This window comes from Amblyraja radiata, chromosome 20 (assembly GCF_010909765.2).
Source record: "Amblyraja radiata isolate CabotCenter1 chromosome 20, sAmbRad1.1.pri, whole genome shotgun sequence".
In the NCBI taxonomy this organism is placed as follows: Eukaryota; Metazoa; Chordata; class Chondrichthyes; order Rajiformes; family Rajidae; genus Amblyraja; species Amblyraja radiata.
The window spans coordinates 37,491,602-37,517,081 of record NC_045975.1 but is presented as its reverse complement, the minus strand read 5'-3'; the positions used below and the strand labels follow the sequence as shown (position 1 = coordinate 37,517,081).

General features: G+C 41.7%; 1 protein-coding gene across 4 annotated transcripts in view; it reads left to right on the top strand.

The window, feature by feature from the left end:
• Positions 1-25,480, top strand: part of LOC116984310 (AP-2 complex subunit alpha-2-like) — a 73,850-nt gene that overhangs the window by 35,709 nt on the left and 12,661 nt on the right. For 3 of the 4 annotated variants that reach the window (XM_033038425.1, XM_033038424.1, XM_033038427.1), the window contains exons 10-16: positions 3,167-3,304; positions 3,992-4,174; positions 9,249-9,346; positions 12,444-12,675; positions 14,904-15,074; positions 18,935-19,063; positions 19,952-20,115. In XM_033038425.1, coding sequence (XP_032894316.1) covers positions 3,167-3,304; positions 3,992-4,174; positions 9,249-9,346; positions 12,444-12,675; positions 14,904-15,074; positions 18,935-19,063; positions 19,952-20,115 — 1,115 coding nt within the window. The remainder of the gene's footprint in view (positions 1-3,166; positions 3,305-3,991; positions 4,175-9,248; positions 9,347-12,443; positions 12,676-14,903; positions 15,075-18,934; positions 19,064-19,951; positions 20,116-25,480) is intronic. The other variant, XM_033038426.1, reaches the window with a different exon arrangement.

Here is a 25,480-nt window from a genome sequence, read left to right as displayed (position 1 = left end):
CTGCAGCTTGAAGCTCCCAAAGTCGGTCTCTAACCAGGGACCGCGAGCTCCACGATGTTAAAGCCCGCAGGCTCCCGCGGTTGGAGCTCAATGGTTGATCCCTGGCAAAGCGATCTCCAGCTCCACGATGTCAAAGTCCCGCAGGCTGCCGCGGTTGGAGCTCCCAACGCCGATCTCCGGCAGAGGCCTCCAGCTCCTTGATGTTAGGCCGCAGTGCGGACGGAGATACGATACGGAAATAACTCGCATCTCCGTCGAGGTAAGAGATTTTCAAAAAAGTTTCCACCACCACCCCCCACACAAAACAAGCTAAAGAACATTAAAAACATACATTTAACACATACTAAAGAAACAACAGAGAAGGAAGGGACAGACAGACTGTTGGCGAGGCAGCCATTCCTAGCGCCACCTGGTAGTTGGAATGGAACTTGCAAATGCTGCTGGCCTTGTCTTTCTGGTCATAGGATAAAGAAACTTTCATGAATTACTAAAGTGTGTTTTGTAGATGATACACACTCTTTCCAGGTGCACTCATGATGGAAGATTTAGGGTGGCACAAAACTGGGCTGCTTAATCCTGATTCACTTTGAACTTTGAGTGTTTTGAAACTATGCACTTCCAGGCAAGTAGACAGTTTCTTGAAGGTAGACAAAAGTGCTGGAGAAACTCAGCGGGTGCAGCAGCATCTATGGAGCGAAGGAAATAGGCAACGTTTCGGGCCAAAACTCTTCTTCAGACTTTTGATGTGTCTTATAGACAGTGAGAAGACTTTAGATGCCAGGAAATGAGTTGATCATTGCAGGATACCCAGCATCTGATCTGTTCATGTCACCACTATGTTTATGTGACTATTGAGTTTCAGGTCAGTAGTGACCCCAGGAGGATGTTGGTAGGGGACTCACCATTAACAAGATAGCGATGAGACTTTCTTGGTAGAAATACTCATTGTGTGGCATGAATGACACCCGCTACTTGTATGATTATCTAGACCTTGCTGCATGCAGGCATGGGCTGAATGTACTGGAGAACCACAGTATTTCTGCGGCTGGTCAGATATTGTTCTGAACAATGGTGACCACCAAGGACATCCCTAGAATGGAAATTGCAAATGTCAAGGCAAGGATTTCGTGTCTCAATGGAGATGGCTGTTATTTGGTATTTCTGCGGTATGAATGTTATTTACCACTAATGGCAGAATCTTTTCAAGGTCTTCATAATCTGTGGAAATACAAACGAAATAGAAAATTATGCAGACTCTAGCAAACATCTCCACTTCTGAGTCTTCCTCTGTCAAAGTCATTGATAAAATAGCTGAACATGTTTGGGCCCCTAATAAAGGCCTGCAGTGATTTCCTGGAATGTAGGTGATTGACATCCAATAACCACAGTTATTTGTGCAGGGTGCGAATTTGGCCAGTAGCAAGTTTTCTCTTTCATTCCAAAGAACTTCAGTGTTACTAAGACAGCCATACGTCACAGATGGTCAAGGACAAATACTCATACCTCATTTTTGGAATAAGGCTCCTTTTGTCCATATTGGGACCAAAGGTTTGTAGTAATTTTTAAAATTTGACGATGAATGTTTCAAAAATTTGTAGTAGTCTTCGATTATGTCACTGATGGTAGGTCATTGTTGGTCTGGCCATTATACTTATTAATTCACGGAGTCTGACAGTACAGGAACAGGCGCTTCAACCCGCTAAATCCATTTTGTCTTATCCCTCTACGCCTTGCTTATTTAATCATCTGCCTAAATGCCACTTAAATGTAGTAATTGCATCTGATTCCACCATCTCCTCCAAATACACATTCCAAATATCAAACATTCCCTGTGTAAAATCACTTACCCTTCAATCCCCATTAAAACACTTTCCTTTCACTTTCAATCAATGGAGTCGGTTTGTTCTGTACAACAACCAAGGGGAAAGTATTTTGACTACCCCTATACTGTATATGCCATTCTTAATCTTGTATATTCCTATCAGTGCACCCCTCAGCCTCGTTTGCTACAGAGAAAACAGGTCAATTATATGATTACATAATTAAATAGTTTATACAATGAGGGGCATAGACAGGATAGATAGTCAACATTTTGTCAAGGCACCGAAGAACCAGAGGACTCGGGTTTGCGTTGAGAAGAGAGACATATAAAGGAGATGTGAAGGTTATGCTTTTCCATACAGACAGTGATGAATACAGGTATGTGCAACAAGCAGAGTGGTGGTGGAGGCAGATACAATCACAACATTTAAAAGGCATTTGGACAGGAACTTGGATAGGGAAGGCATGGAGGCATGCCTAATCCAGGCAATGAGGTTAGCATAGATGTGCATCTCGGTCAATATGGAGGAATTGGGCAGAGGTGTTCTGTTTTTGTGCTGTAAAGTTCTATAATTCTAAAGCCATCCCGGGGTTGGGAGATTGCAGCCTTCACGTGGTCCGCCCTGTTTCAACGAATGCACAATCAAATAAGATCAAATAGAACAAGTTGTCCTACAACTTTAGGCTGTGCACACCATACGCAAGAAGAAGAAAGCCATCCTATCCAATCTCATCCCACAACTAAAGTCCTCCAATCTAGGATAAATGTTCAATCAGTGTTTCTGTTTATGCACAGCACAATTAGCAAGTCCACATACGCACAGTCCACCTTGCGCTTCCATGCCCACCTTTTTTTGTAGCCATAGCTATTCATCAGAGAGAGTTAGATATAGCTGTTAGGGCTAACAGAATCAAGGCATATGGTGAGAAAGCAGGAACGGGGTACTGATTTTGGATGATCAGCCATGATCATATTGAATGGCTGTGCTGGAACGAAGGGCCGAATGGCTTACACCTGAACCTATTTTCTATGTTTCTATATTTCATCTATAATATTCTAGCTAAATTAATCTTAATATGACAGAATTGTAAAACCAGTCTTTATGAGCTTTAAACTGATTGGTCCACCTTAATTTATTTTGTTTCCCCTTTCACTCTTTGCTAATGCCTTAGATTGTAACAATCTTTGGCAGCTCTTTGGAAAACTATATATATAACCATGCCATTGGAAGGACAGTGATTGTGAAGCTTCACTGCATCTTAATGTGAAGAGGTTTATTGCCCTAATTATAAAGCAGCCCAGTGAGTTCAAAGATTTACTAATTTGGACATATCTCTGTTTCAGACCGAGAGGGATGTAAGTGTGCGACAGAGGGCAATGGACCTGTTATATGGCATGTGTGACCGGAGCAATGCCCAGCAAATAGTGTCAGAAATGCTGCAATACTTGGAAAATGCCGATTATTCTATCCGAGAAGAAATTGTGAGTTCTACTTGTATTGGAATGTATTTCTGCTATATTTTTAAAATAAAGACAGAATAATCTGTTCTTTGTTGGAGGTAAGTTGTAGCCATTTAACATGAGGTCAGGCAGGGCCATTGAAGAATATAAAGAAAGAATGAAAGAACTCAAGTGGTCAATTAGATGGGCCACAAGTGGCCATGAAATGGCTTTGCGAGTCGGATTAAAGAAAATTCCAAGCCTATATTAAAAATAAGGTTACCAGGGAGAAAGTAATACCACTCAAGGATCAAGAAAAGACTTTGCTTCTGTTTTCACCAAGGAGAAGGAAGTGGACAACATTTGGACTACATTGATAGGACAGATTTAGAGGGATATATGGGCCAAACACAAGCAAAGGAGATTAGTTTAGGTGAGACATCTTGGTCGATTTGGACAGGTTGGGCTGAAGTACTTGTTTCTGTGCTGTATATAAGTCTGTGCATCCCTCCTGCTCTTTGAAATGTAATCATGTGGTTATTTAAATCCATCTGAAAGAGATAATGGGTCCATGGTTTAATATCTCATCTGAATGATGGCATCACCGGTGGTGCAGCCATCACCGCAATTTTCATGGAGTGGCACTGAGATTTTATGCTTACAGTAAGTCTTCATCAGTCTGCCCATTGAACATTCTTGTACATTTCAACAGTTGATTTTTTCCTCTAGGTACTTAAAGTAGCAATCTTAGCGGAAAAATATGCTATGGACTACACTTGGTATGTCGACACTATCTTGAACCTGATTAGAATTGCTGGAGATTACGTGAGTGAGGAGGTTTGGCATCGAGTCATTCAGATCATCATCAATCGCGATGACGTGCAGGGTTATGCAGCCAAGACAGTGTTTGAGGCAAGTTTGCTATGAGATGGAAGCTATTAAATTCTGTGGCACGAGAAGCTGATTTGTCCATGAAATTGATCTAATGAAGAGTGACATAATTGCATAACATTTCAAATATCTCCACATTCCCTGTGTACATCAATAATGATTTGTGGATGTTGCACTCTAATACCCCATTCTATGGCACATAATAGCAAATAATATTTACTTGATTTTATAAAGGTCCTTGCTAGTTTCCAACTGAAGACACTAATTCATGGCTCACATGACTTTCTAAACTTGCTTAGATTCTGGAACTGTGTCAGCAGATTTGGTTACAAAATATAACTCTGTGATTTAAGAACAAAACAAGAAACAAAAAATAAAATACAAACCACATGCTATCATTGGTGGGAATAAAGGAATGCTGGTGACGTCAAATAAATATTTTATGTGTAGGAAGGAACTGCAGATGCTGCTTTAAACCGAAGATAGACACAAAAAGCTGGAGTAACTCAGCAAGTCAGACTGCATCTCTGGAGAAAAGGAATAGCTGACATTTCGGGTCGAGAACCTTCTTCAACCTGAGAGTCAGGCAAAAGGGTAACGAGAGATATAGACGGTGAGATATAGAACAAATGATTCAAAGATATGCAAAAAAGTAAAGATGATAAAGGAAACAGACCATTGTTAGCTGTGTGCTAGGTTAGAACGAGTACAGACGATGAGACTCAACAAGCCGAGTTTGAAACTGGTACGATAAATAAATAAACATTTTACATTTCTCTTCAATGTGGATTTGTCGGTTTCATTATCATGTCCAGTATAGTTAAGTGTAAATGATTAATATTACAAAAAACAAGGGGCTGCTAAGTGGGTTCTGTGGAAACGTTTTGGTTAACAGACTTCCAGTCAATCTTTACTTTCTACCATGGAGCCAATTTTATATCCAATTTGCCATTCTCCATTGGATTCCTTTGGCTTTGACTGGCCTGTCACGTGAGACCCTATCCAACGCCTTATAAATACACAAATATTACATCAGGCATCTGTTCATAGACTACAGCTCAGTGTTCGACACAATCATCCCTCTGCGCATCCCTCTGCAACTGGATCCTTGACTTCCTCATCAATAGATCACAATCTGTACAAAATCATTCTGAAGAAGGGTCTCGACCCGAAACATCGCCCTTTCCTTCTCTCCAGAGATGCTGCCTCACCGGCTGAGTTACTCCAGCATTTTGTGTCTACCTTCGATTTAAACCAGCATCTGCAGTTCTTTCTTACACAATCTGTACAAATTGGCAGCAACACTTCCTCCTCGATAACTATCAGCACAGGAGCATCTCAAGGCCACATGCTCAGACCCTTGCTCTGCTCACTCTATACACTTGACTGTGCAGTCAGATACAGTTTTAAGTCCATCTTCAAAATCGCTGACGACACCACCAGTGTTGGGTGAATTACAGATGACGATGAGTCAGAGTATAGGTGGGAGATCGATCAACTGACCAAATGGTGCCAGAACAATAACCTTGCTCTCAACATTAGTAAAGCCAAGGAACTGGTAATTGAATTTGGAAGAGGATGGTCGAGGATGGAAGACATTAACCTTTCATTGACGGGGCGGTGGTGGACAAAATCAAGGCAAAAACTTCAAATTCCTGGACAAGCCTATCTCTGAAGATCTGTCCTGGACCCACCTCATTGACCCAATCAAAGTCAATGTCAAATTTATTTGTCACATGCACCCAATGGTGCAGTGAAATGAATTTACCAACAGCGATACACTTAAAAAGAACACCCAATACACAGTAAAATTGAACACAAACATCCACCACAGTATTCTTCACTGCAGTGGAAGGCAACAAAGTTCAGTCAGTCCTCGTCCTTTGTTCACCCGTGGTCTGGGCCATAAACCCTCCGTAGTCACCGCTACGGATGGCCTGATGTACAGGCCCTCTCGTCAGGATGATCAAAACTCCGACGTCGGGATGGTCAAACACACTCCACGGCTTGGAGTGCCCGAATCGGCACTTTCCTACCGGAGTCCACGGCTTCAGGATGTTATAGACCGCACGCCGGCGGTCAGAGCTCTTCTCTGGCGATCCCCGGCGAGGGACAAAGTAAGTCCACTCCATGCCCGCGGCTAGAAGCTCCACAGACCGCGGCTTCAGGATGTTATAGGATGCAGGCCGGCCGTCGGAGCTCCTCTCTGGCGATCCCCGGCAAGCGATCTCAGGCTCTGGATGGTAAGTCCACGCCCCGCCCGGTGCTAGAAGATCCGCAGACCACAGCCCCACGAAGTTAACGTCACCAGGCCAGCGATCGGAGCACTCCTCTCTGGCGACCCCCGGCAAGGGTTCGCCCGCTCTACGATGGAAAAGTCCACACTGTGCCTGCTGCCGATGCTCCTGGCCCGACTCCGGGAAAGGCCGCTCCAATCCATGATGTTAGGCCGCGAGGAGGCGACCAAAGGCGGTTCCCCCCCTTTCCCCTCCCCACCACCGCCCACATAAGACACACCAAGAGACACCCAAACTAGCATTTGACACACAAAAAACCCCCCAAAAAGTCGAAATAACGAACACGCTGCTGGCAGGGCAGGTGACTCGCATCGCCCCCACCAATCATAAAGGAAGCCCATCAATGCCTCTAATTCCATAGAAGGTTGCGAAGCTTCAATATGTCAATGAATACCCTCTTGAACTTCTACATGTGTACAGTCATGAGCATATTGGCTATTTGCATCACAACCTAGTTTGGCAACTCAAACGCCCAAGAACGAAGAAGATTGCAAAAAGTGGAGAACACTGCCCAGTCTGTCACGGGTATTGACCTTCCCACCATTTCAGGGATTTGCAGCAGTAGCTGCATCAAAAGATCAGCCAGTATCATCAGTGGTATAAAATATAAAATTCAATAATTATCAGTTACTATTGTGTGTTTTCTGATCTTTCAAAGAAATCGATATGAAATATTAATTTCACAAATTCCATTATCAACCACATGTGGAATCATAATATAACAGCATTTTTATTAACAGATATTGCTTTTTCTCAAAATAATGTCACTTTCCACTGGGTCATATGTGGGCAATAGTATTAATGCATTCATTGTTCAGAAGCATGTCTATATTTATTACCTTCCCAACAGGCGATTCTCAAATATGTTTTGGAAACATTTTCATCTGACAAATATTATCTCCAGAAACTAAAATTTCTAATATCTAAAATTCGTTAAAATCAATAAAATTGTGGCATAAAATGCATTTGATAATAACATCAAATTTATGCATTCAATTATATTTTAATGCATTCATCTACAACTTTAAATAAAGCACCTTTAAAATGGAAAAAGCATCAAGTCTCTTCAGGTGCAAGGAAAATGGATGTTATGGCAGGTAAAATGTTTTTAAAAAAAATATTTGTAAACTCTGTGTTTCAGAGGAATATGCTATAAACAGAGAATTTGCAGTTTTAGGAAAATGGATTGGACTGTCTATACCTCAAACTGAATTTTAAAGCAAAAATAAGGTTACAATTATTCAAGATGTAAGCTCTGCCTTTGGATAATTAGTAGTTAAAATGTTATATTTTGAAACAGGGGTACATCTAAAGTACATTTTGAAAGGTGAATTAAAACTCCATCTGCTTTGCTGCAAATCCTCTATCTTGGATCTTTATTTGATTAGATTTGTGAGTTTAAAGTTTTGATTGACAGAGTTGATAAATACAGGCTTTTTCTGATGACTGGAAGCAAAATCCATCTGCCACACTGGCTACAACCTTGCCTTTGCTAGAATTTGGACCGAGCATTCAATCCAATATTTTCCCTAACATAACACTGGATTACTTACAAGTCCAGAACCTTGTCATATTTGTCCCTTTTAAAATAATGGTTGCTGGAGCACTTAACCAAATCTCTGTTTCCAGCTAACCAATTATTTCAGTGCTTTCTTGAATCGTCTTCCAGGTTAAACCTTCCATAAACTTGACATTATCTAAAACACTGCCCCGCAATTCCAGATATTATCTTTGAATTATGTTGTCTCCCAGTCACTAACTTTAAACTTATTCTAATGTTCATTTTCACTCCAAGACCACTGTCCTTCTTCTGTCTGTGATTTACTACAGCTCTGTAACCCATCAAAACTCTGCATTCTTTCATTTTTGGCCTCATAAATTTCTCAATTGAAAACCATATTTTCAGCTATCCAGATAATTATGGAATTTTCATGAAAATGCTTAAAACCCATCTTTTCCTAAGTTTTTTATCACCTATCCTAACCTCCTGAGGCCCAATGTCAATATGTGTTTGTTACCTTACAATTGGACACCCTGGGACAATTCAAGTGAGTTTATGTCATGTGTCCCTGATAGGACAATTAAATTCTTGCTTTGCTTCAGCACAACAAAACATAGTAGGTATTGACTACAAAACCGATCAGTACATCCGTATACCATATGTGTGCGTTCAGTGCATGTGTGGCGTTTCATACAATATTTTTTTTTAATGTGTTGCTGGAAGTAAAGGAATGGAGGATAAACACCATGAGCAATTAGTGACGCTGAATTAACTGTTTTTCTTACTTTTCAATTTCATTTTCAATTTCATTGACAATGGACAATAGGTGCAGGAGTAGGCCATTCGGCCCTTCGAACCAGCACCGCCATTCACTGTGATCATCCACAATCCTGCCTTCTCCCCATGCCCCTTGACTCCTCTATCTTTAAGAGCTCTATCTCTTGAAAGCATCCAGAGAATCGGCCTCCACTGCCTTCTGAGGCAGAGAATTCCACAGATTCACAACTGACTGGGTGAAATTTATTTCCTCATCTCCGTTCTAATAGCCAACCCTTTATTCTTAAACTGTAGCCCCTGGTTTTGCACTCCCCAACATCGGGAGCATGTTTCCCGCCTATAGTGTGTCCAATCCCGTAATAATCTTATATGTTTCAATAAGATACCCTCTCATCCTAAATTCCAGAGTATACAAGCCCAGTTACTCCATTCTTTCAACATATGACAGTCCCGCCATCCTGGGAATTAACCTCCTTGTGGAATATTGAGTTTGAAGTTATTGTGTCTTATTTCTTGACAGGCCCTGCAAGCCTCTGCCTGCCACGAGAATCTTGTGAAAGTGGGTGGATATATCCTGGGAGAGTTTGGTAATCTTATTGCTGGTGATCCAAGATCCAGGTTAGTTCAATTCACTTCTCTGGCTGACCTTTATAAAGCTATTTGTTGTGGCTTTGTGTAGTCTTTCCCTCAACCCATGGGCAGTACAGAGTCACCAATACTAGACTTCATAAGCCAAAGCAAATTCAGAACGAAAGACTAGTAATTGATGAAAATTAGCAGAGTACCAATGACTTGGGCGTGGATATCAGATCACTGCAGTCAAGTACAAGCATTTATTTTTATCTGTTGAGATTCCTCCTGTGTTTTGTCAGACATATTGCCATTGGCTGATACAAGCTTTCCAGCATTGGGTTGTATTTTCATCGTCAGTTGACTGCCTGTGGCCACCCGGGGTAGTTCTATCTATAGTGACAGATTTTCATATTGTTTCAAGGATTCTATCCTTTAGTCACTGTGATTGAAGACAGGGGATCAGGAGATAATCAATACGCACTCAAGCTCTCCACGAGACATTCAATGCCGTCGAAAGATAAATCTTCCAAACACAGTCTCTTGACTAATAGTTTCTTTATTGTAGAAGTAAAAACAGTAAGATATTCATCCAAACTTCTTCTTGTATAAGTACATTTTAATCTTACTCGTGCATGGTGGAAAGCTGTGACCTCTCCCCCATGCTTCTTCAAACTAAACTAACTACTAGGGAGTCTGTGCGAGAATCCCAGCCGCAAACACGCCTCAGACTACGTATAAACCCCATCCACATTATTACAGGCAGATAGAATTTAAAGGTAACTGGTTATAGTCATAACACACTGAGTTAAGTTAAATGGCTACTACACTATCATCAGTGTATTATGGGAAGATAGACACAAAATGCTGGAGTAACTTAGCTTTGTCCAGGCAGCATCTCTGGAGAGAAGGAATGTGTGACAATTCGGATCAAAACCCCTTGGTGTACTTTCCCCTCCTCTCTCTGACGAAAGTTACTCGCTGAAGAAGGATGTTGACCTGAAATGTCACTAATTCCTTCTCTCCAGAGATGCTGCCTGTCCCACAATGTATTATGGGAGATGCAATTCCCTTTCGTCCTCATCCTCTTTCTACACATGCCAAAGCATTGCTGTGACAATGCATTTTCCAGAATGCAAGGAGCTATCATCCTCCTTTCATTCGACATTGGTGACGATAGCAGCTAATCTGTGCTCTGAAATGAGCCAATAAAAACAAAATAACAGATAACATGACAGTTTAGACAATAGTTGTCTCACAAAAATTACTATCTTTAACTGTTAAGGACTACGGAAAGATTCAGTCTGAGGATGAACTCCATTTGAACTCTCATTTCATTGTAATAGAATGGAAAGGTTATAATCGCGTGAAATTGCAAACAATGAAACCGCTGCACAGAAAGTGCTATTTGACTCAGATCAGCAAAATTAAATATCTTAGTTTTCCTTCCTGGATCAAAAAACAAAGTACTGGAGTAACTCAGTGGATCAAGCACATCTGTTGAGGGAAATGGACAGATGACATTTCAGGTCAGGACCCTTCTTCAGACTGATGGAGTAAGGGGAAATATAAACTGATAGAAAGAGGCGGGCGGAAGAAGCGGGTAAGAGGTGGCAAATGATAGGAGGGCTGATTGGTAGATGAATCGGGTGTAGAAGAGAAAGGTGGAGATAGTAACCAAGACTGGAGGTGATCAATGGAGAACCCAATAGGGTACAAATGGTGGATTCTGATAAGAAAAGAAGATAGAGAGTTCATATTGAGTAGACACAAGCAACTGCAGAGGCTGGTTTACAGAAAAAGAGATAGAGCACTGGAGTAATTGGGCAGGTCAGGCAGTATCTCTGAAGAATGTCAGTGGGTCAGGCAGAATTTAAGCAGGTCAAGCAGCATCTTCTCCTGGCAAACAGCACGTATTCAGTGAAGCGGTCGCCTAAATCCACGCTTCTCTGGATATCTCCACTCAAGGAGCCAGCTGGAAAACCAGCTGAGCACTTTCTGTTATTGCAGAAATACACCTGATTGTGTTTCATTTATCAATCGTTTAGATGTGTAGGTTGAAGGTGAGGGAATGGAGTAGAAAGTGAGCTTTGATAACAGTAAGCATTGGAGCTTTCTGGTGTGTAATAGGTGGACAGTGTTATAGGACTGGCTTGGTGTTCAAGTTCAATAGTATGTGTTGTGACTAAAAGGTTATTAATTGTGCCAGCTCCACCTTTTTAGACTGATCTAATCGAACAAGGCTTTAATTATATTTACTTAGTGGAACTGGCAACTGAGAAACAGTTAATTTCCTTCTACCCTTGTGGATGCTATAAAATTATTGTCTAATAATTGGTCCTATATTACATACATTATATTATATTACTCTATTATATTATATACTGTGTTTATGACTACAATATCCTGTTGTGCTGAAGCAAAGCAAGAATTTCATTGTCCTATCTGGGACACATGACAATAAACTCTCTTGACTCCTTGTTGGATTATGGTTCATAATGAATTCTTGTCTCTTATCCTGGGTCATTGAGGCCACATGCAGCAACACAACAACAAGCTCAGACCAACTAATAGCCCATAAGTAATATTGCCTTTTGGACATCTGTGTCCTAGATTGGCCAGTTTCCCACTCCTTTCACTATTATGGGTAGGTAATGTTCAATTCTGCAGTTTTGATGGAATGTGTAAGTTTCAGATGTAAGTTATTAGGCTGTGTGAAACTATGATGAGCTGTAAAATAACTGTATGGTCACAACCTTTAAAGAGCATTCGACGTCAACTTTTTTTCCTTTCAACTTAATGTTATTGGGTCAGGTTATGAGTCGAGGTTTCATGATGAGCCTAAAGTGACACATGTGTTCAATACAGCACTTTCACAGTTCCATTTTTAGATAAAGTATTAAACCGGGATCCAGTCTCTGTACTAAAGTGGATATGAAAATTTCACTAAGATTTGTGAAGAACAGGTTTTGCCACATATTTCAGTCAGTAATTAAAATGATTTGACTCATAGTTGTGGGATTTTCGAATGTGACTGCTATACTTGCAGCCTTCCAGATATTGTATTCTTCAACATGTACTTCGTTAACTGTAAAGGGCTTTGGAATATTCTGCGATTGTGAAAGTTGTTTCTCTTTATTTTCAGCCCCTTAGTACAGTTCGGCCTGCTTCACTCTAAGTTTCACCTGTGCAGTGTGGCCACGCGAGCTCTTCTGCTTTCTACTTACATTAAGTTTGTGAACCTGTTTCCGGAGATTAAGTGTACCATTCAAGATGTGCTTCGCAGTGACACCCAGCTGAGGAATGCAGATGTAGAACTGCAGCAACGGGCTGTTGAGTACCTGAGACTCAGTTCCATAGCAAGCACTCCCATTCTGGTAGGTAGAACAACATTGAATATGTGACTTCCGTTGCACCACATTTATATCATTATTTCCTGCTTTAAAGATTTAGAGATATTTTCATAGCTTCAAGACAACAATGCTTGCGTCCATTCTTGTATGGCATACTGTTATCTTTTCCAATGTTCAGGCTTCTGTTGTAATTTCTTATCTAATTGTTTGTACATATTGACTAGTTTTCTTGTCTTCTTCCCAGCTATTTTGCTTTGTTGAGTCCATTTACATATCACTGTCCTGTCTGCTTCCACTGCCCCTGTCTGTACCGGCTCAAATCCATAGTAGAATTTTTGAGTATATCCAAATTAGTTTTCTGGAGCAAAATGTTCTTGAAAAGCAGGTGTTTTGGTTAGAGAGGATGCAGAAAAGTTTCACAAGGGGCTGGAAATGGAGTGCTTGAGTTATAAGGATAAGCCCAGACTGCTTTCCCTGAGGTGACGGAGGCTGAGGGGTAGCCTTATAGAGATTTATAAAATTGTGAGACACATAAATAAGGATTTATATGTAGACTGTGGACACCTTGATTGTAGTCATGTACATAAACACTCATTATATTTGTTATATATTGCCCGGAACAATAAACACAACAGAGTAAGTAAGGTAACAGTCGTTTACTAATTAACTTTAAACATCATCATAACTTATAAAAAATGGCGGCAGCTTCTCGGACGTTGTCCCGGCTGATTCCCGTGCAAGTCCCGCATCACCGTCTTCTGATTGGACGGTGTTTCCAATCTACCATGCATACGCCCATCCACGACTTTTTACTGACCGGCAGGTTTGGATCTTAGAATCTGGATTGAGCTGTCGATCTGTGACTGCGCTGATAGTTTAGTTTAGTTTATTGCCACGTGTACTGAGAAGCAAGATTTGGCTTGCTGGATTGCAATTAGTTGGCTTAACTCCTCCTTTTTGAATAATTGTTCAATGCTTAAAGGTTTCTTATCTTCTAGCCTCATTTCTTCAGCCAAAGAGTAATAGAGGCTTTCACTTTATTCTGCTTAAATGTCTCTATCAGGAATTGACTTACCTTCAAGCAGTTGTTCCTACTTCAGTTTTGTTAAATCATTTCAAATTTTATAAAATTGTCTTATTCCCAATTGAAAATTACATTTTGGTCTTTCCATATCCTTTCCCTCAATGAAAATGTAACTGTATTATCATCATGCCACTACACTATTTTGTTCCCATAGATATCCGATCCATATTTCCATCTTTTTACTCAAATCATTTTTGTTTTGTTTTTGTCCAGGGTGAATTTTATTGTTTGATTCCCAGGGTGAATTTTTGTTCTGTGAAAAGAGATAAAGCATATTGAGTTGAGAAAACTGGGAGGTGATCTCTTTTAAACATACTACAGTCTTATGAGGTATGTCAAAGTAGAAGCTAGAATGATGTTTCCCTTGAGTGGAGTGTCTTGAACCAGAGGGTCACACTTAAAGTTAGGGGTCAGCCATGCAAGACTGAGATGAGAGAAAGGCCTTCATTCAGAGCTAGTGAGTCTTTGGAATTCTCTAGCCAAGAGGACTGGTCTCTGAGCACAAATGTGGGCTAAAAAGATTTTTGGATGTTAAAGAAATCAATGGATATGGGCTTAGTGCAATGAAGTACTGCTGGGTCAATAATTTATTAAGTGACATAGACGGAATTAGGAGCTAAATGTTCTAATACTGCTTCTCTTCCTTCTGAATCTAAATTCAACTTTCTTCTTGATTTAGAGGACCTGGTGCTATACTGGAGAGGGAGAGAATTGTTGGAGATTGTAATGGGAGCTGGAGGACGGAAGCAACAGGAATTGGTAGTGAAATTAGAGATTTTAACAAAACCTAGCTGGTGGATGAACAACAGTGGTTTAAATTAGAGTGTGAATAAAGATAAAGCAAGGCTTGGGGGCATGGAATGTAGTTGTAAGAAATGGACATTGTTATCATCAAGAACTTTTAAACAGGAAACACTGTGTAATAATTCAGATCAATAATCACAGGTTGGTCAAATGCAGTCCAAGTCCATTTTAGCACAGTTTCAGCTTGAAGTAGTAATAGTGGTCTATACAGCATGATGTAATGTTTACCTGGAAGAATTTGGGTCTCAGTCTGAAGTTTACCAATTGCTCAATTGCTATTCACCATTTACCATCATTGCCATGTATTGGCAGTACTTTGGGATATTCTTGACTCTCACCAGCTCACTTGTTTCTTTGCTGCTAGGCAACTGTATTGGAGGAGATGCCACCATTCCCTGAGAGGGAATCTTCAATACTTGCCAAGCTGAAAAAGAAGAAGGAATCCGGCCCCCTAACTGACCACGAGGATGCAAAAAAGGAGCCTACTTCTGATGTCAATGGCGGTCCTGAAGTCAATGTGGCAAATAAGGGCCTGGTACGCTGCAATAACAATCTGTCATAGTGTTCTGGCACTTGGCCCAAAAGAGAAACTATTTGAAATATGACAAAATAGAGCAAGGATGGATGTTTCAGCTCTTTTCACTTGCTTCACTGTTCAACAAGAATATGGCTGATTATCATTTCAAAGCCATTTTCCATCCTTATCTGCATAACCCTTGATAATATCCAGAGATCTATTATCTCCTTTATGAATGACCTCAGTGACTGACCCAACACTACCCTCCAGGGTAGACCATTCCAACTGTTCCCCACCCTTTCACTGAAAAACATTCTTCTCATTTCACTCCTAAATGCCACTGCGACTATCCCCTGGACTCTGCACCCTTCCAGCCACGGAAAGTCAATCCTATAAATACGCGTCAAACCCTTCAAGACTTTTGTATGTTTCAATAGTTCAATATCATTCTTTTAAACTCTATATAAGCCTAGCCTACACAACCAACAGACCCATCATCCCAGGTATCATTCTACTGAATCTTTGCTGAAAGTATTGTATTTCAGCAAAATAAAGACCCCAAATAACTGCAGTAAGACAATCTTTGCTCTCACCAAGTTCCCATAAAAATACAATAAGACACCTTTCCTGTTGAACTCAAATCCTTCAGTAACAAAGGCTAATATATCATACGTCTGCTGCACTGGCATGATAGTTTTAAGTATGACACCCAGCTCCTTTTGAACATCTTCATCAATTCTCACCCTTTAAAATACTCACCTTTTCTGTTTTTAACCATGTATACATTTGTATTTTTCCACATTATCCTACATGTGTCATGTTGTTGCCTATTCATTCAGCTTGTCTATTGCTTCTCGAAGCCTCTTTAAATCACGACTCGCAGCACCATATTCATGTCATCAATGTACTTGGAAATATTACACTTCATCCCTTCAGCCATATTGTTGATTGTGAATAATTCGGGGTCCAAGCATGGATACCCTGAAGTACCCCATTAGTCTCAGCCTCCAGCCTGGCAAAGACCTATTGCTTCTATATTTTGTTTTCCACATCTTTACCAACTCAGTTTATGTTAATGTATTATCTCCAGTTTCATGTGCTCTAACTTTGTTTCATAACCTCAAATGTGTAACTTTATCCAATGTCTTTTGAAAATCCATGATATCATAACCATCGGTTTGACTTCAACTACTTTGAGATATAACATCAAACAGATGAATAATTTTACTATTTGATATCACATTGTTTATTGTAGATTACAGCTGTTTCTTTATCATCGCTGGGTCTAAACTCTCCTCCCTACGCAAGAGCAGTTTGGAAGCACTGTAGAGGTTCAGGAAGGTGGCTCCACCACCACCTACTCAAATACAATTAGAGATGGGTGATAATTGTTGGCCTTTCCAACGCCATCCAGACTCTGGAACATGAATATAATTGAACTAGGTTGTACAGGAATTTCCAAATATGCAGAATATAGAAACCTGGGATGGAGTAAACACTGAGGGACATAGCAAAGTCTTCAAGGAGATATAAATAGATTGGTGAAACCGGCACCTTGGAGGCAGATTAAATTTAATAACGTGAAATGTTAGGCAGGTACATGGATAGGACAGGTTTGGAGGGATATGGACCAAGCGCAGGCAGGTGGGACTAGTGTAGCTGGGACATGTTGGCCGGTGTGGGCGAGTTGGGCTGAAGGGCCTGTTTCCACACTGTATCACTCTATGACTGTGACTCTAAAAGTAAACGTTGCAGGTAAGATCCAGAGACTGAAGTGGGTGCTGAAGAGATTGACTGAAATGAATCTAGGAATGAGGCACGTTAGTTCTGCCAACAGAACTGGTTTAGCTGATATTCTTCTTCTTGGAATAGAGCAATTTGCAAGGGGCTTTATTGGAGATGTTTTTAAAATAATTCAAGATACTGATAAAGCAGATGGAGGGAAATTGATGGAGGAGTTGAGTTGAGAACTGGTAAAATGAAAGTGATTAGGGAACCAGCCAAAGTGACACAGACAGGGCCTTTGAGGAATATAAAGAAAGGAGGAAAGAACTCCTGGGCAATTAGAAGGTCCAAAAGGGGCCACAGCGTAGCTTTAGCAAGTCGAATTAAAGACAATCCCAATGTTTATATGCCTATATTATAAACAGGGAGAAGGTAGGACCATTCAAGGATAAAGGAAGGAATTTGTGCTTGGAGTCTGGGAATGTAGGTGGGATACTAAACAAAGACTTTGTATCTGTTTTTCCCAAGGGGAAAGACATGGAGGGCAGTGAGATCAAGGTGGAGAATACTGATGTGTAAGGGTAGTTTATTAAGAAGGAGGAGGTATTGGGTGTCTTGAAGTGCATTAAGGTGAATAAATCATGAGGACCAGATGGGATTTATCCCGTTTTATTGAGCGAGGGAAGGTAGAAGATTGTAGGAGCTCTTGAAAAGAGCGTTGCCTCTTCTCTAGCCACAGGCGAGGTCCTGGAAGACTGGAGAGTAACTAATGCTGTTCCTTTATTTAAGAAGGGAAGTAGAGAGAATTTAGGGATTTAAAGGCCATTGAGCCTCACGTCAGTGGTGGGCAAACTATCGGAGATGATTCTTCTAGATAGGTTTTACACCCATTTGGAAGAGAATGAGTTAATAAGGGACAGTTAGCATGGCATTGTATACGGCAGGTCTTGTCTTACTAACCCGATCAAGTTTTTTGAGCAGGTGACGAAGGTAAGCAGTGAAGTTTGAGCAGTGGATATTGTCTACTTTAGTAAGGCATTTAACAGTCCCCTATAGAGGCTGCTCCAGAAGATTAAGATGCATTGGATCATCAGGGACATGGTCATATGAATTTGGAACTGGCTTACTGACAGAGAACAAAGAATTGTAGTGGAAGGACAATATTCAGGCTGTCTGTGAGAAGTGGAGTTTGCACGTTCTCTCTGTGACTACGTGAGTTTCATCTGGGTGCAACGGTTTGCTTCCGCATCCCAAAGACATGCAGATTTATAGATGAATTGGCCTCTGTAAATTGCTCTTAGTGTGTATGGAGTGGATGCTAAAGTGGGACAACATAGCTCTAGTGTGAACGGGTGAGTGACGGTAGGCATGGAATCGATGGGCCGAAGGGCTTGTTCCCATGCTGTATCTATGAACAAAATACTTTTAGACAGGCATATAGATATGCAGAAAATGGAGGGAAGTTGGTTATATGCAGGGAGATAAGTGATGATCTTGGCATCATGATTGGCACAAACATTGTGGGCTGAAGGATCTGTGCTGTAGTGTTCTGTGTTCTCTGACATGGGATTTGGATAGGGGTTGAGTTTGCAGACTCGAGAATAGTGGTGGTGGCAAATACAAACGTAAAAAACGAACTGGATAAATATCTGAAAGAAAATAATCTTTAGGTCACATAGAGCCAGCGAGTGTGGTGTCAATAGCTTAAATCATGCAAAAGGTTTTATATATTAAAGGAATCAAAGAAAATGGGATTAGTACATGAAAGTGGTACTAATGTAATACATGGGGAATGACCTTATTACATAACAAAGCTGCATGACCTACTCCTGCATTTTTAATGCTCCCTTCTTACTATAACCATTCTGTGATTCCATGAAGAAACCTCAAAGTAGAATGATTGACTGAACATAAAAACATAATGCTGAGGTTGCAGCTACTCTTCGAAATCTGACTGATAAATATTGTTGCGGCACTCTGAAGAGAGCTTTCTTCTGCATCTAATTTCACTGTATCTAGCCTAAGTGTGTTCAGTGGGACTATCCAAAATAAATATGATTGTGTATTTATTTCTCAATTCTTTTGAAATGTTGTATATTTGACTGTTCCCTGCTATTGCTAAAACAGTTTACCTGCTTTGTTTGTTCCATTAGAACAACCCCCAACCTCGATCTCATGAGCTTCTGACTCTGCAGTTGGCTGCAATGAACAGACCTCGCCCCAGCTCTCACAGGAACACCCCTCACTCACTAGCTCCATCATTTCTTTACCCAGGAGCACAAGTGTACACTTCTGAGGTTCTCTTTAAGTTGTGTGACTGCATGAATTCCACAGAGACCTGGTTGACCGCTTTATAATTTATAAGACTCTCACACAAACTGACTGACACTGTGATTTCTCAGTTACTGTTTTTATTTAAACAAAAAATGTTGGAAATATTCAACAGGACAGGAAAGAGAGAATGAGAATGATTGTTTCAGATCGATGACTTTTTACAATCAGAACTGGAAAAAGCTGTGTGGCTCTTTAATGCCTTTTTAAAGTTATTTTTGGAAGGACCATATTTTGTACTACTAACATTGGTCTAGGCCATGTGGTGTGTGTTGCTTGCTTTGTGCTTGTGGACTTTTGGAAATAACTGGTGTTCCTTAAGTAGAAGGAATATCCTGGCATGCAGGACAAGCTCTTGAATCTGCTGGATGATGATTCAAGCCACCGCACAGGTTCTGAGCTGACAGTGTGGTGATGAGCGATAGTACACAGTCTGAGAGCCCATCTATCAGATCCCTCGACTGCCTGCCTCGGCAAGTTCAGGTAGTTATTGCAGGGCCCCTTTGTGTTATTTGAAGAGCTGCGGAGACTTATCATAGTTTAATGGTGAGTATTTCTCCCTTATTCAAAATTGCTGAAAGTAGATTATTTAGTAATTCAATAATTTGATTATCTGATTCTCTCATGTACATGTAGTCTCCTTCATGTACTAAATTGGTCATTAAATATTATTACCTTGAGGTATTAAGTTCTGACAAATTGCTGATAATTCTGAGCCTTCAAAATTGGTTTGAGTAGATTGTCGTGTTATATGTCAACTGTACTTAGTTTTCCAATTCTCATTTCAAGCAGTGAGGTTTGTGACATATTTTCTAATGCTTAGTGTGTTTTTACTTCAGGCCTTTCATTCCTCATCAACTGATCTTATGGATGTTAGATCAGTTCATTTTCTGAATTCACGTCCCTCAAATCAGTCTGCAGGTGATTTATTGGTGGACGTATTCTCGGACATAGATGCTGGAGTCATCTCTCATGTGCCTAGGACTGAAGCCAATTTTGTGAGGTATTAATTTTCAACTATCTGCTCAATTAATAAGATTCTAGGTTGAAAGCTACTTGCATAACATTGCACACACTCTCAATTGGTTATCCTAGAATCCCTATCCTAGAATTTCTCGCGGATATATAAAGCATGTAAACTGGCCTTCAGCTCCCCGTCCCTACACAAACCATCAACTAATCGCTACTAACTCCATTTCCTTCTCTTATCCCCAGCAACTTCAAGCTCCTTCAATTTCTCCTGCCACCCAGCTACACTCAGGAAAGTTCACAATAGCAAATTAAGCAACCAAACAGCATGTCTTAAGAATGTGGGAGGAAACCAGAGTACGCGGAGGACACCCATGCAGTCACAGAGAGAATATGCAAACTCCACAAAAATGGTACTTGAGGTCATAATTGAATTTGGGTAATTAGAGCTGTGAGGCAGAAATGCTATCCAATGGGCCACTATTTTTGCACCAGACACCAGCAACTACCTTGTTTGTCATGTTTGAGGTGTTTTTGCTCTCAGATGCCAGATTCAAGGATGGCTACAGAATATTCTCAAGGGAAAGGGTGAGCAGCTAAAACTCATTGTACACATTGGCACAAGTAATACAAGTAGAAAAAGGGATGAGGTTCGTTAGAGTGAATATAGGGAGTTGGGCAAAAGGCTAAAAACAGGACCTCAAGGGTAGTAATCTCTAGATTACTCCGTCACATGTGCTAGGGATGGTAGGAATAGGAGGACTGGACAGATGAACGCATGGCTGAACAGTTGGTACAAAGGCCTGGTATTCTGATTTCTGGACTACGGAGATATCTTCTAGAACAAAAATAACCTGTACAAGAGGGACAGATATGCACTTGCATTGGGAGGGAACCAAAATCTTGACAGACAGATTTGTTAGTGCTACTAAGGAGAGTTTAAACTAGATTTGAAAGGGACGGGATTCAAAGCAGTAGTGAGGTAGATGACAAGTTGATGTGGAGATCAATAACAGCAAGTTCAGTAGACAAGTCAGGCAGGAGCACAGCATGGAGCGAGAAAGTACTGTTGGATTAAATTGCATTTATTTCAATGCTAGAAGCCTGACAGATAAGGCAGCTGAGCTCAGAGCGTGGATATGTATGTGTGATGAAGTCATAATAATCATGACAGATATGTGGTTAAAGAATGGACAAGACTAGCAGTTTAATGTTCCAGGGTACAGGTGCTACCAGTGGATAAAGACAGAAGAATGGGAGTAGGGGAAGTTGCACTTTTGATTAATAAGAACATTACAGCAATTGTCTGAGATAAAATTACCGAGGGATAGGAGTAAAGAGGTTCTTCTGCAGTTGTATGGGGCTCTGGTAAGACCACATCTGGAGTATTGTGTACAGTTTTGGTCTCCTAATTTGAGGAAGGACATCCTTGTGATTGAGGCAGAACAGCGTAGGTTCACGAGATTGATCCCTGGGATGTCGGGACTGTCATAGGAGGAAAGATTGAAAAGACTAGGCTTGTATTCACTGGAGTTTAGAAGGATGAGGGGGCATCTTATAGAAACATATAAAATTATAAAAGGACTGGACAAGCAAGATGCAGGAAAAATGTTCCCAATGTTGGGCGAGTCCAGAACCAGGGGCCAGTCTTAGAATAAAGGGGAGGCCATTTAAGGCTGAGGTGAGAAAAAAACGTTTTCACCCAAAGTTGTGAATTTGGAATTCCTTGTCACAGAGGGCAGTGGAGGCCAAGTCACTGGATGGATTTAAGAGAGAGTTAGATAGAGCTCTAGGGGTATCAAGGGATATGGGGATAAGGCAGGCACGGGTTATTGATTGGGGACGATCAGTCATGATCACAATGAATGGCGTTGCTGGTTCGAAGGGCCGAATGGCCTCCTCCTGCACCTTTTTTCTATGTTTCTGTCATCCCACAAGGCTTTATGAGTGAGGCTGAGAAACAAGGGGATGAATACCCTAATCTAATTTAACTATTGTCAATTAAAGGAACAAATATGCTGGGTGATTATGGAAAGTTGAAAGAGTAACAGGGTGCTCATAGGAGATTTTAACTTTTCTAACTTAGGGACTGCCATAGGGTAAAGGGCATAGATGGGGTGGAACTTGTTGATTGTGTTCAGAAAAATGTCTTCGGGCAATATGTAGAGGGTCCTATGTAAAAGTCTCTTGGGAAATAGGGCAGGGCCAGTGACTGAAGTGTCAGTCACTGGGGATGAGGATGCGACCGATGACCATAATTTGATAAGTTCTCAAATAATTATGAAAAGGACAGAAATGGTCCACAACTTAAAGTTCTAAATTGGGGCATGGTGAGTTTTGATGATATTTGACAGAAACTTGCAAAAGTTGATTGGAGCAGAATGTTTGCATTCAAAGGGACATTAGACAATTGGGAGGATTTTAAAAATGAGATAATGGGAGTTCAAGGTCTGCGTGTTCTTGTTAGCATGAAGAAAAAGGAAGAGGAAATCCTGGATGACAATATATTGAGGTTCTGGTCAGAAAAAAGGGGAGGCGTAGGTCAGGTGCGAGCAGCTGGGATCAAGCAAATTCTTTGAGGGAGTACAGGCATGCAGGAGTATACTTAGGAAGGAAATAGGGGTGGCAAAAAGAAGGCACGAGACAGCTTTGGTAGAGAAGATCAGGGAGAATCCAAATAGATTATATATTAACTGGAAAAAGTAACTAGCGAAAGAATAGGACTCATCAACAAAAAAAGAAAGGACATCTATATGTGGAGCACAGAAGGTGGGCAAGGTCCTCAATAAATAGTTCACCTCTGTTTTTACCAAGGAGAAAGACATGAAGACTAAGCAAATTGAGTCTTAGGGTTAGTCCACATCATAGAAGAGATGGTGCTGGACATCTCAAAATATATGAAGGTCGATAAATCTCTGAGTTCCGATCAATAATTTCCAAGAACATTGTGGGAAAGTACAGTAGAAATTGAGGGAGCCCTGGCTGATTATCATTACACACGTGAGGTGCTGAAAGACTGGAGGGTGGCTACTATTGTGCCTTTATTCAAGAACGGCTGTGAAGAAAAACCTGGGAACTATCAATCAATCAGCTTAACATCTAAGGTTCAGTAACATTAGAAGGGGAATCTGAGGGATAGGATATAAATGTATTTGGAAATACGAGGGTTGATGAGGGATAGTCAGCAAAGTGTGCAGGAAACTGTGTCTCAAAAATTTGACTTTTTTTTAAAAAGGTGAGCCAGAAGGCCTATGAGTGCAGGCCACTGGATAAAGTCTAAATGGATTCAGTAAGGCTTTTGAAAAAGTTCCACTTGATTGAATTAAATTGAATTGAATCCTTTATTTGTCATTCAGACCTTTCGGTCTGAACGAAATGCTGTTGCCTGCAGCCATACATGTAATAATAACAAAACACAATAAACACAAATTAACATCCACCACAGTGAGTTCACCAAACACCTCCTCACTGTGATGGAGGCAAAAGTCTTAGAGTTACTGTCTCTTCCCTCCTCTTCTCCCTCTGCGCCGAGGCGATACCCCACCGGGCGATGGCATCAGTCCCGCGGTTCAAGCTCCGCGGCCCGGGGGTGGTCGAAGCTGCCCGCAGCTGTTGCAACGGGTGCTCCGGAAAACAGGCACCAGCCTGTGACCTGCGAGCTCCCGACATTGTCCTCCACTGGCCCGCGGCCGAGCCCCGGATCCAGGTCGCCGCCTCCAGAACGCCGCCTCAGCCGCCATAGCATCGTCTCCGCCCCGCACCACAAGGCAGCGTCTCAGCCCCGCACCGGGCTGCCCCCACGGGAGCACCTTCCAGCCGGGAGCCGGTCCGCCCTCACCGGAGCGCCTTCCAGCCGGGAGCCGGTCCGCCCACACGGCAGCGTCTCAGCCCCGCACCGGGCTGCTCACACGGGAGCGCCTTCCAGCCAGTAGCCGTGCCGCTCACACAGGAGTGTCTCAGCCCCGCGCCGTCCGCCCTCACCGGAGCGCCGAGTCGTGCCGCTGCCCGGACGTCGCCACAGCCACAGCTCGAAGACGGCCAGCCTCGCGTTGGTGAGTCCTGGCTGGCTCTACCTCCGGACCCTCGAGGTCGGTCGCAGGTTGGAGGCCGCCAGCTCCGCCATTAGGCCTCAGCGCAGACGGGGGAAGAGAAGGGGGATACGACAAAAAGTCGCATTCCCCCGAAGGGAGAGACAGAAAGCTCTGTTTCACCCTCCCCCCACACACATAACACCACCTAATAACCAAAAAAATTACTAAACTAGACAAAAAAAAACAACACAAAAAGTAAAAACAGACAGACTGCAGGCGAGCCGCAGCTGTATCACAGCGCCGCCACTTCTAGCTGCTCTAGAAGATGAGATAGCATAGGATCCAAGAAGATCCAGAACTGGATACATAATTGACTTGATGGTAGGAAGTAGAGGATGATGGTGGAAGGTTGTTTTTTTGGACACAGTACTTGTGGTGTATGCCAGGGGTCGGAGCTGGGCCTATTATTGTTTGTCATTTATATCCGCAATTTGGATGGGAATGTACAACGCATGGTTAGTAACTTTGCAGAAGATACTAAAATATGTGGTATTGTAGGTAGTGAAGAAGATTATCAAGAATTACAGCAATCACCTGGGTAATTGGGCCTAGAAATAGCAGAAGGAGTTTAATTAATCTAAGTCTGAGGTGTTGCATTTTGGGAAGTCACGTCAGGATGGGACTTTAACAGTGAACGATAGAACACTGGGGAGTGTTAGGGAGCAGAGGGACTGAGGAGTGCAAGTATCTAGTTCCCTGAAAGTGGCATCACAAGTAGACAGGGTGGTGAAGAGGCTTTTGCCACGCTGACGTTCATTAGTAAAGGCATTGAGTATAGAAGTTTGAATGTTATTTTGCAATGTACAAGATGTTGAGAGGTCACACTTAGAAAGATTGCAGAGAAGATTTACAAGAATGTTGTCATGACTGGAAGAATGGAGATATTAGGCAGAATTTGGGCAGGCTGGAACTTTATTCCTTGGGAAACATAGAAACATAGAAAAGGAGGAGGAGTAGGCCATTCGGCCCTTCGAGCCAGCACCGCCAATCAATATGATCATAGCTGATCATCTAAAATCAGTACGCCGTTCCCGCTTTTTCCCCCATGTTCCTTGATTCCTTTAGCCCTAAGAGCTAAATCTAACTCTCTAACTCTTGAAAGAGGGCATGCTTGTAAGATCAACCAGTGAGGAGGCTGCATGGGTAGAATTTAGAAACAGGAAAGGATCATTTGACATACCCCGCATCCCACTGACCCTCGACCCCCCCCGTCCCTGTTTCCCCCCCCCCCCTCCCCCCCCCCCACTAAAGTATTAGACTGAGACATGTTCTCACAGAAGGGTATAAAATCATGAGGGGCAAGGATAG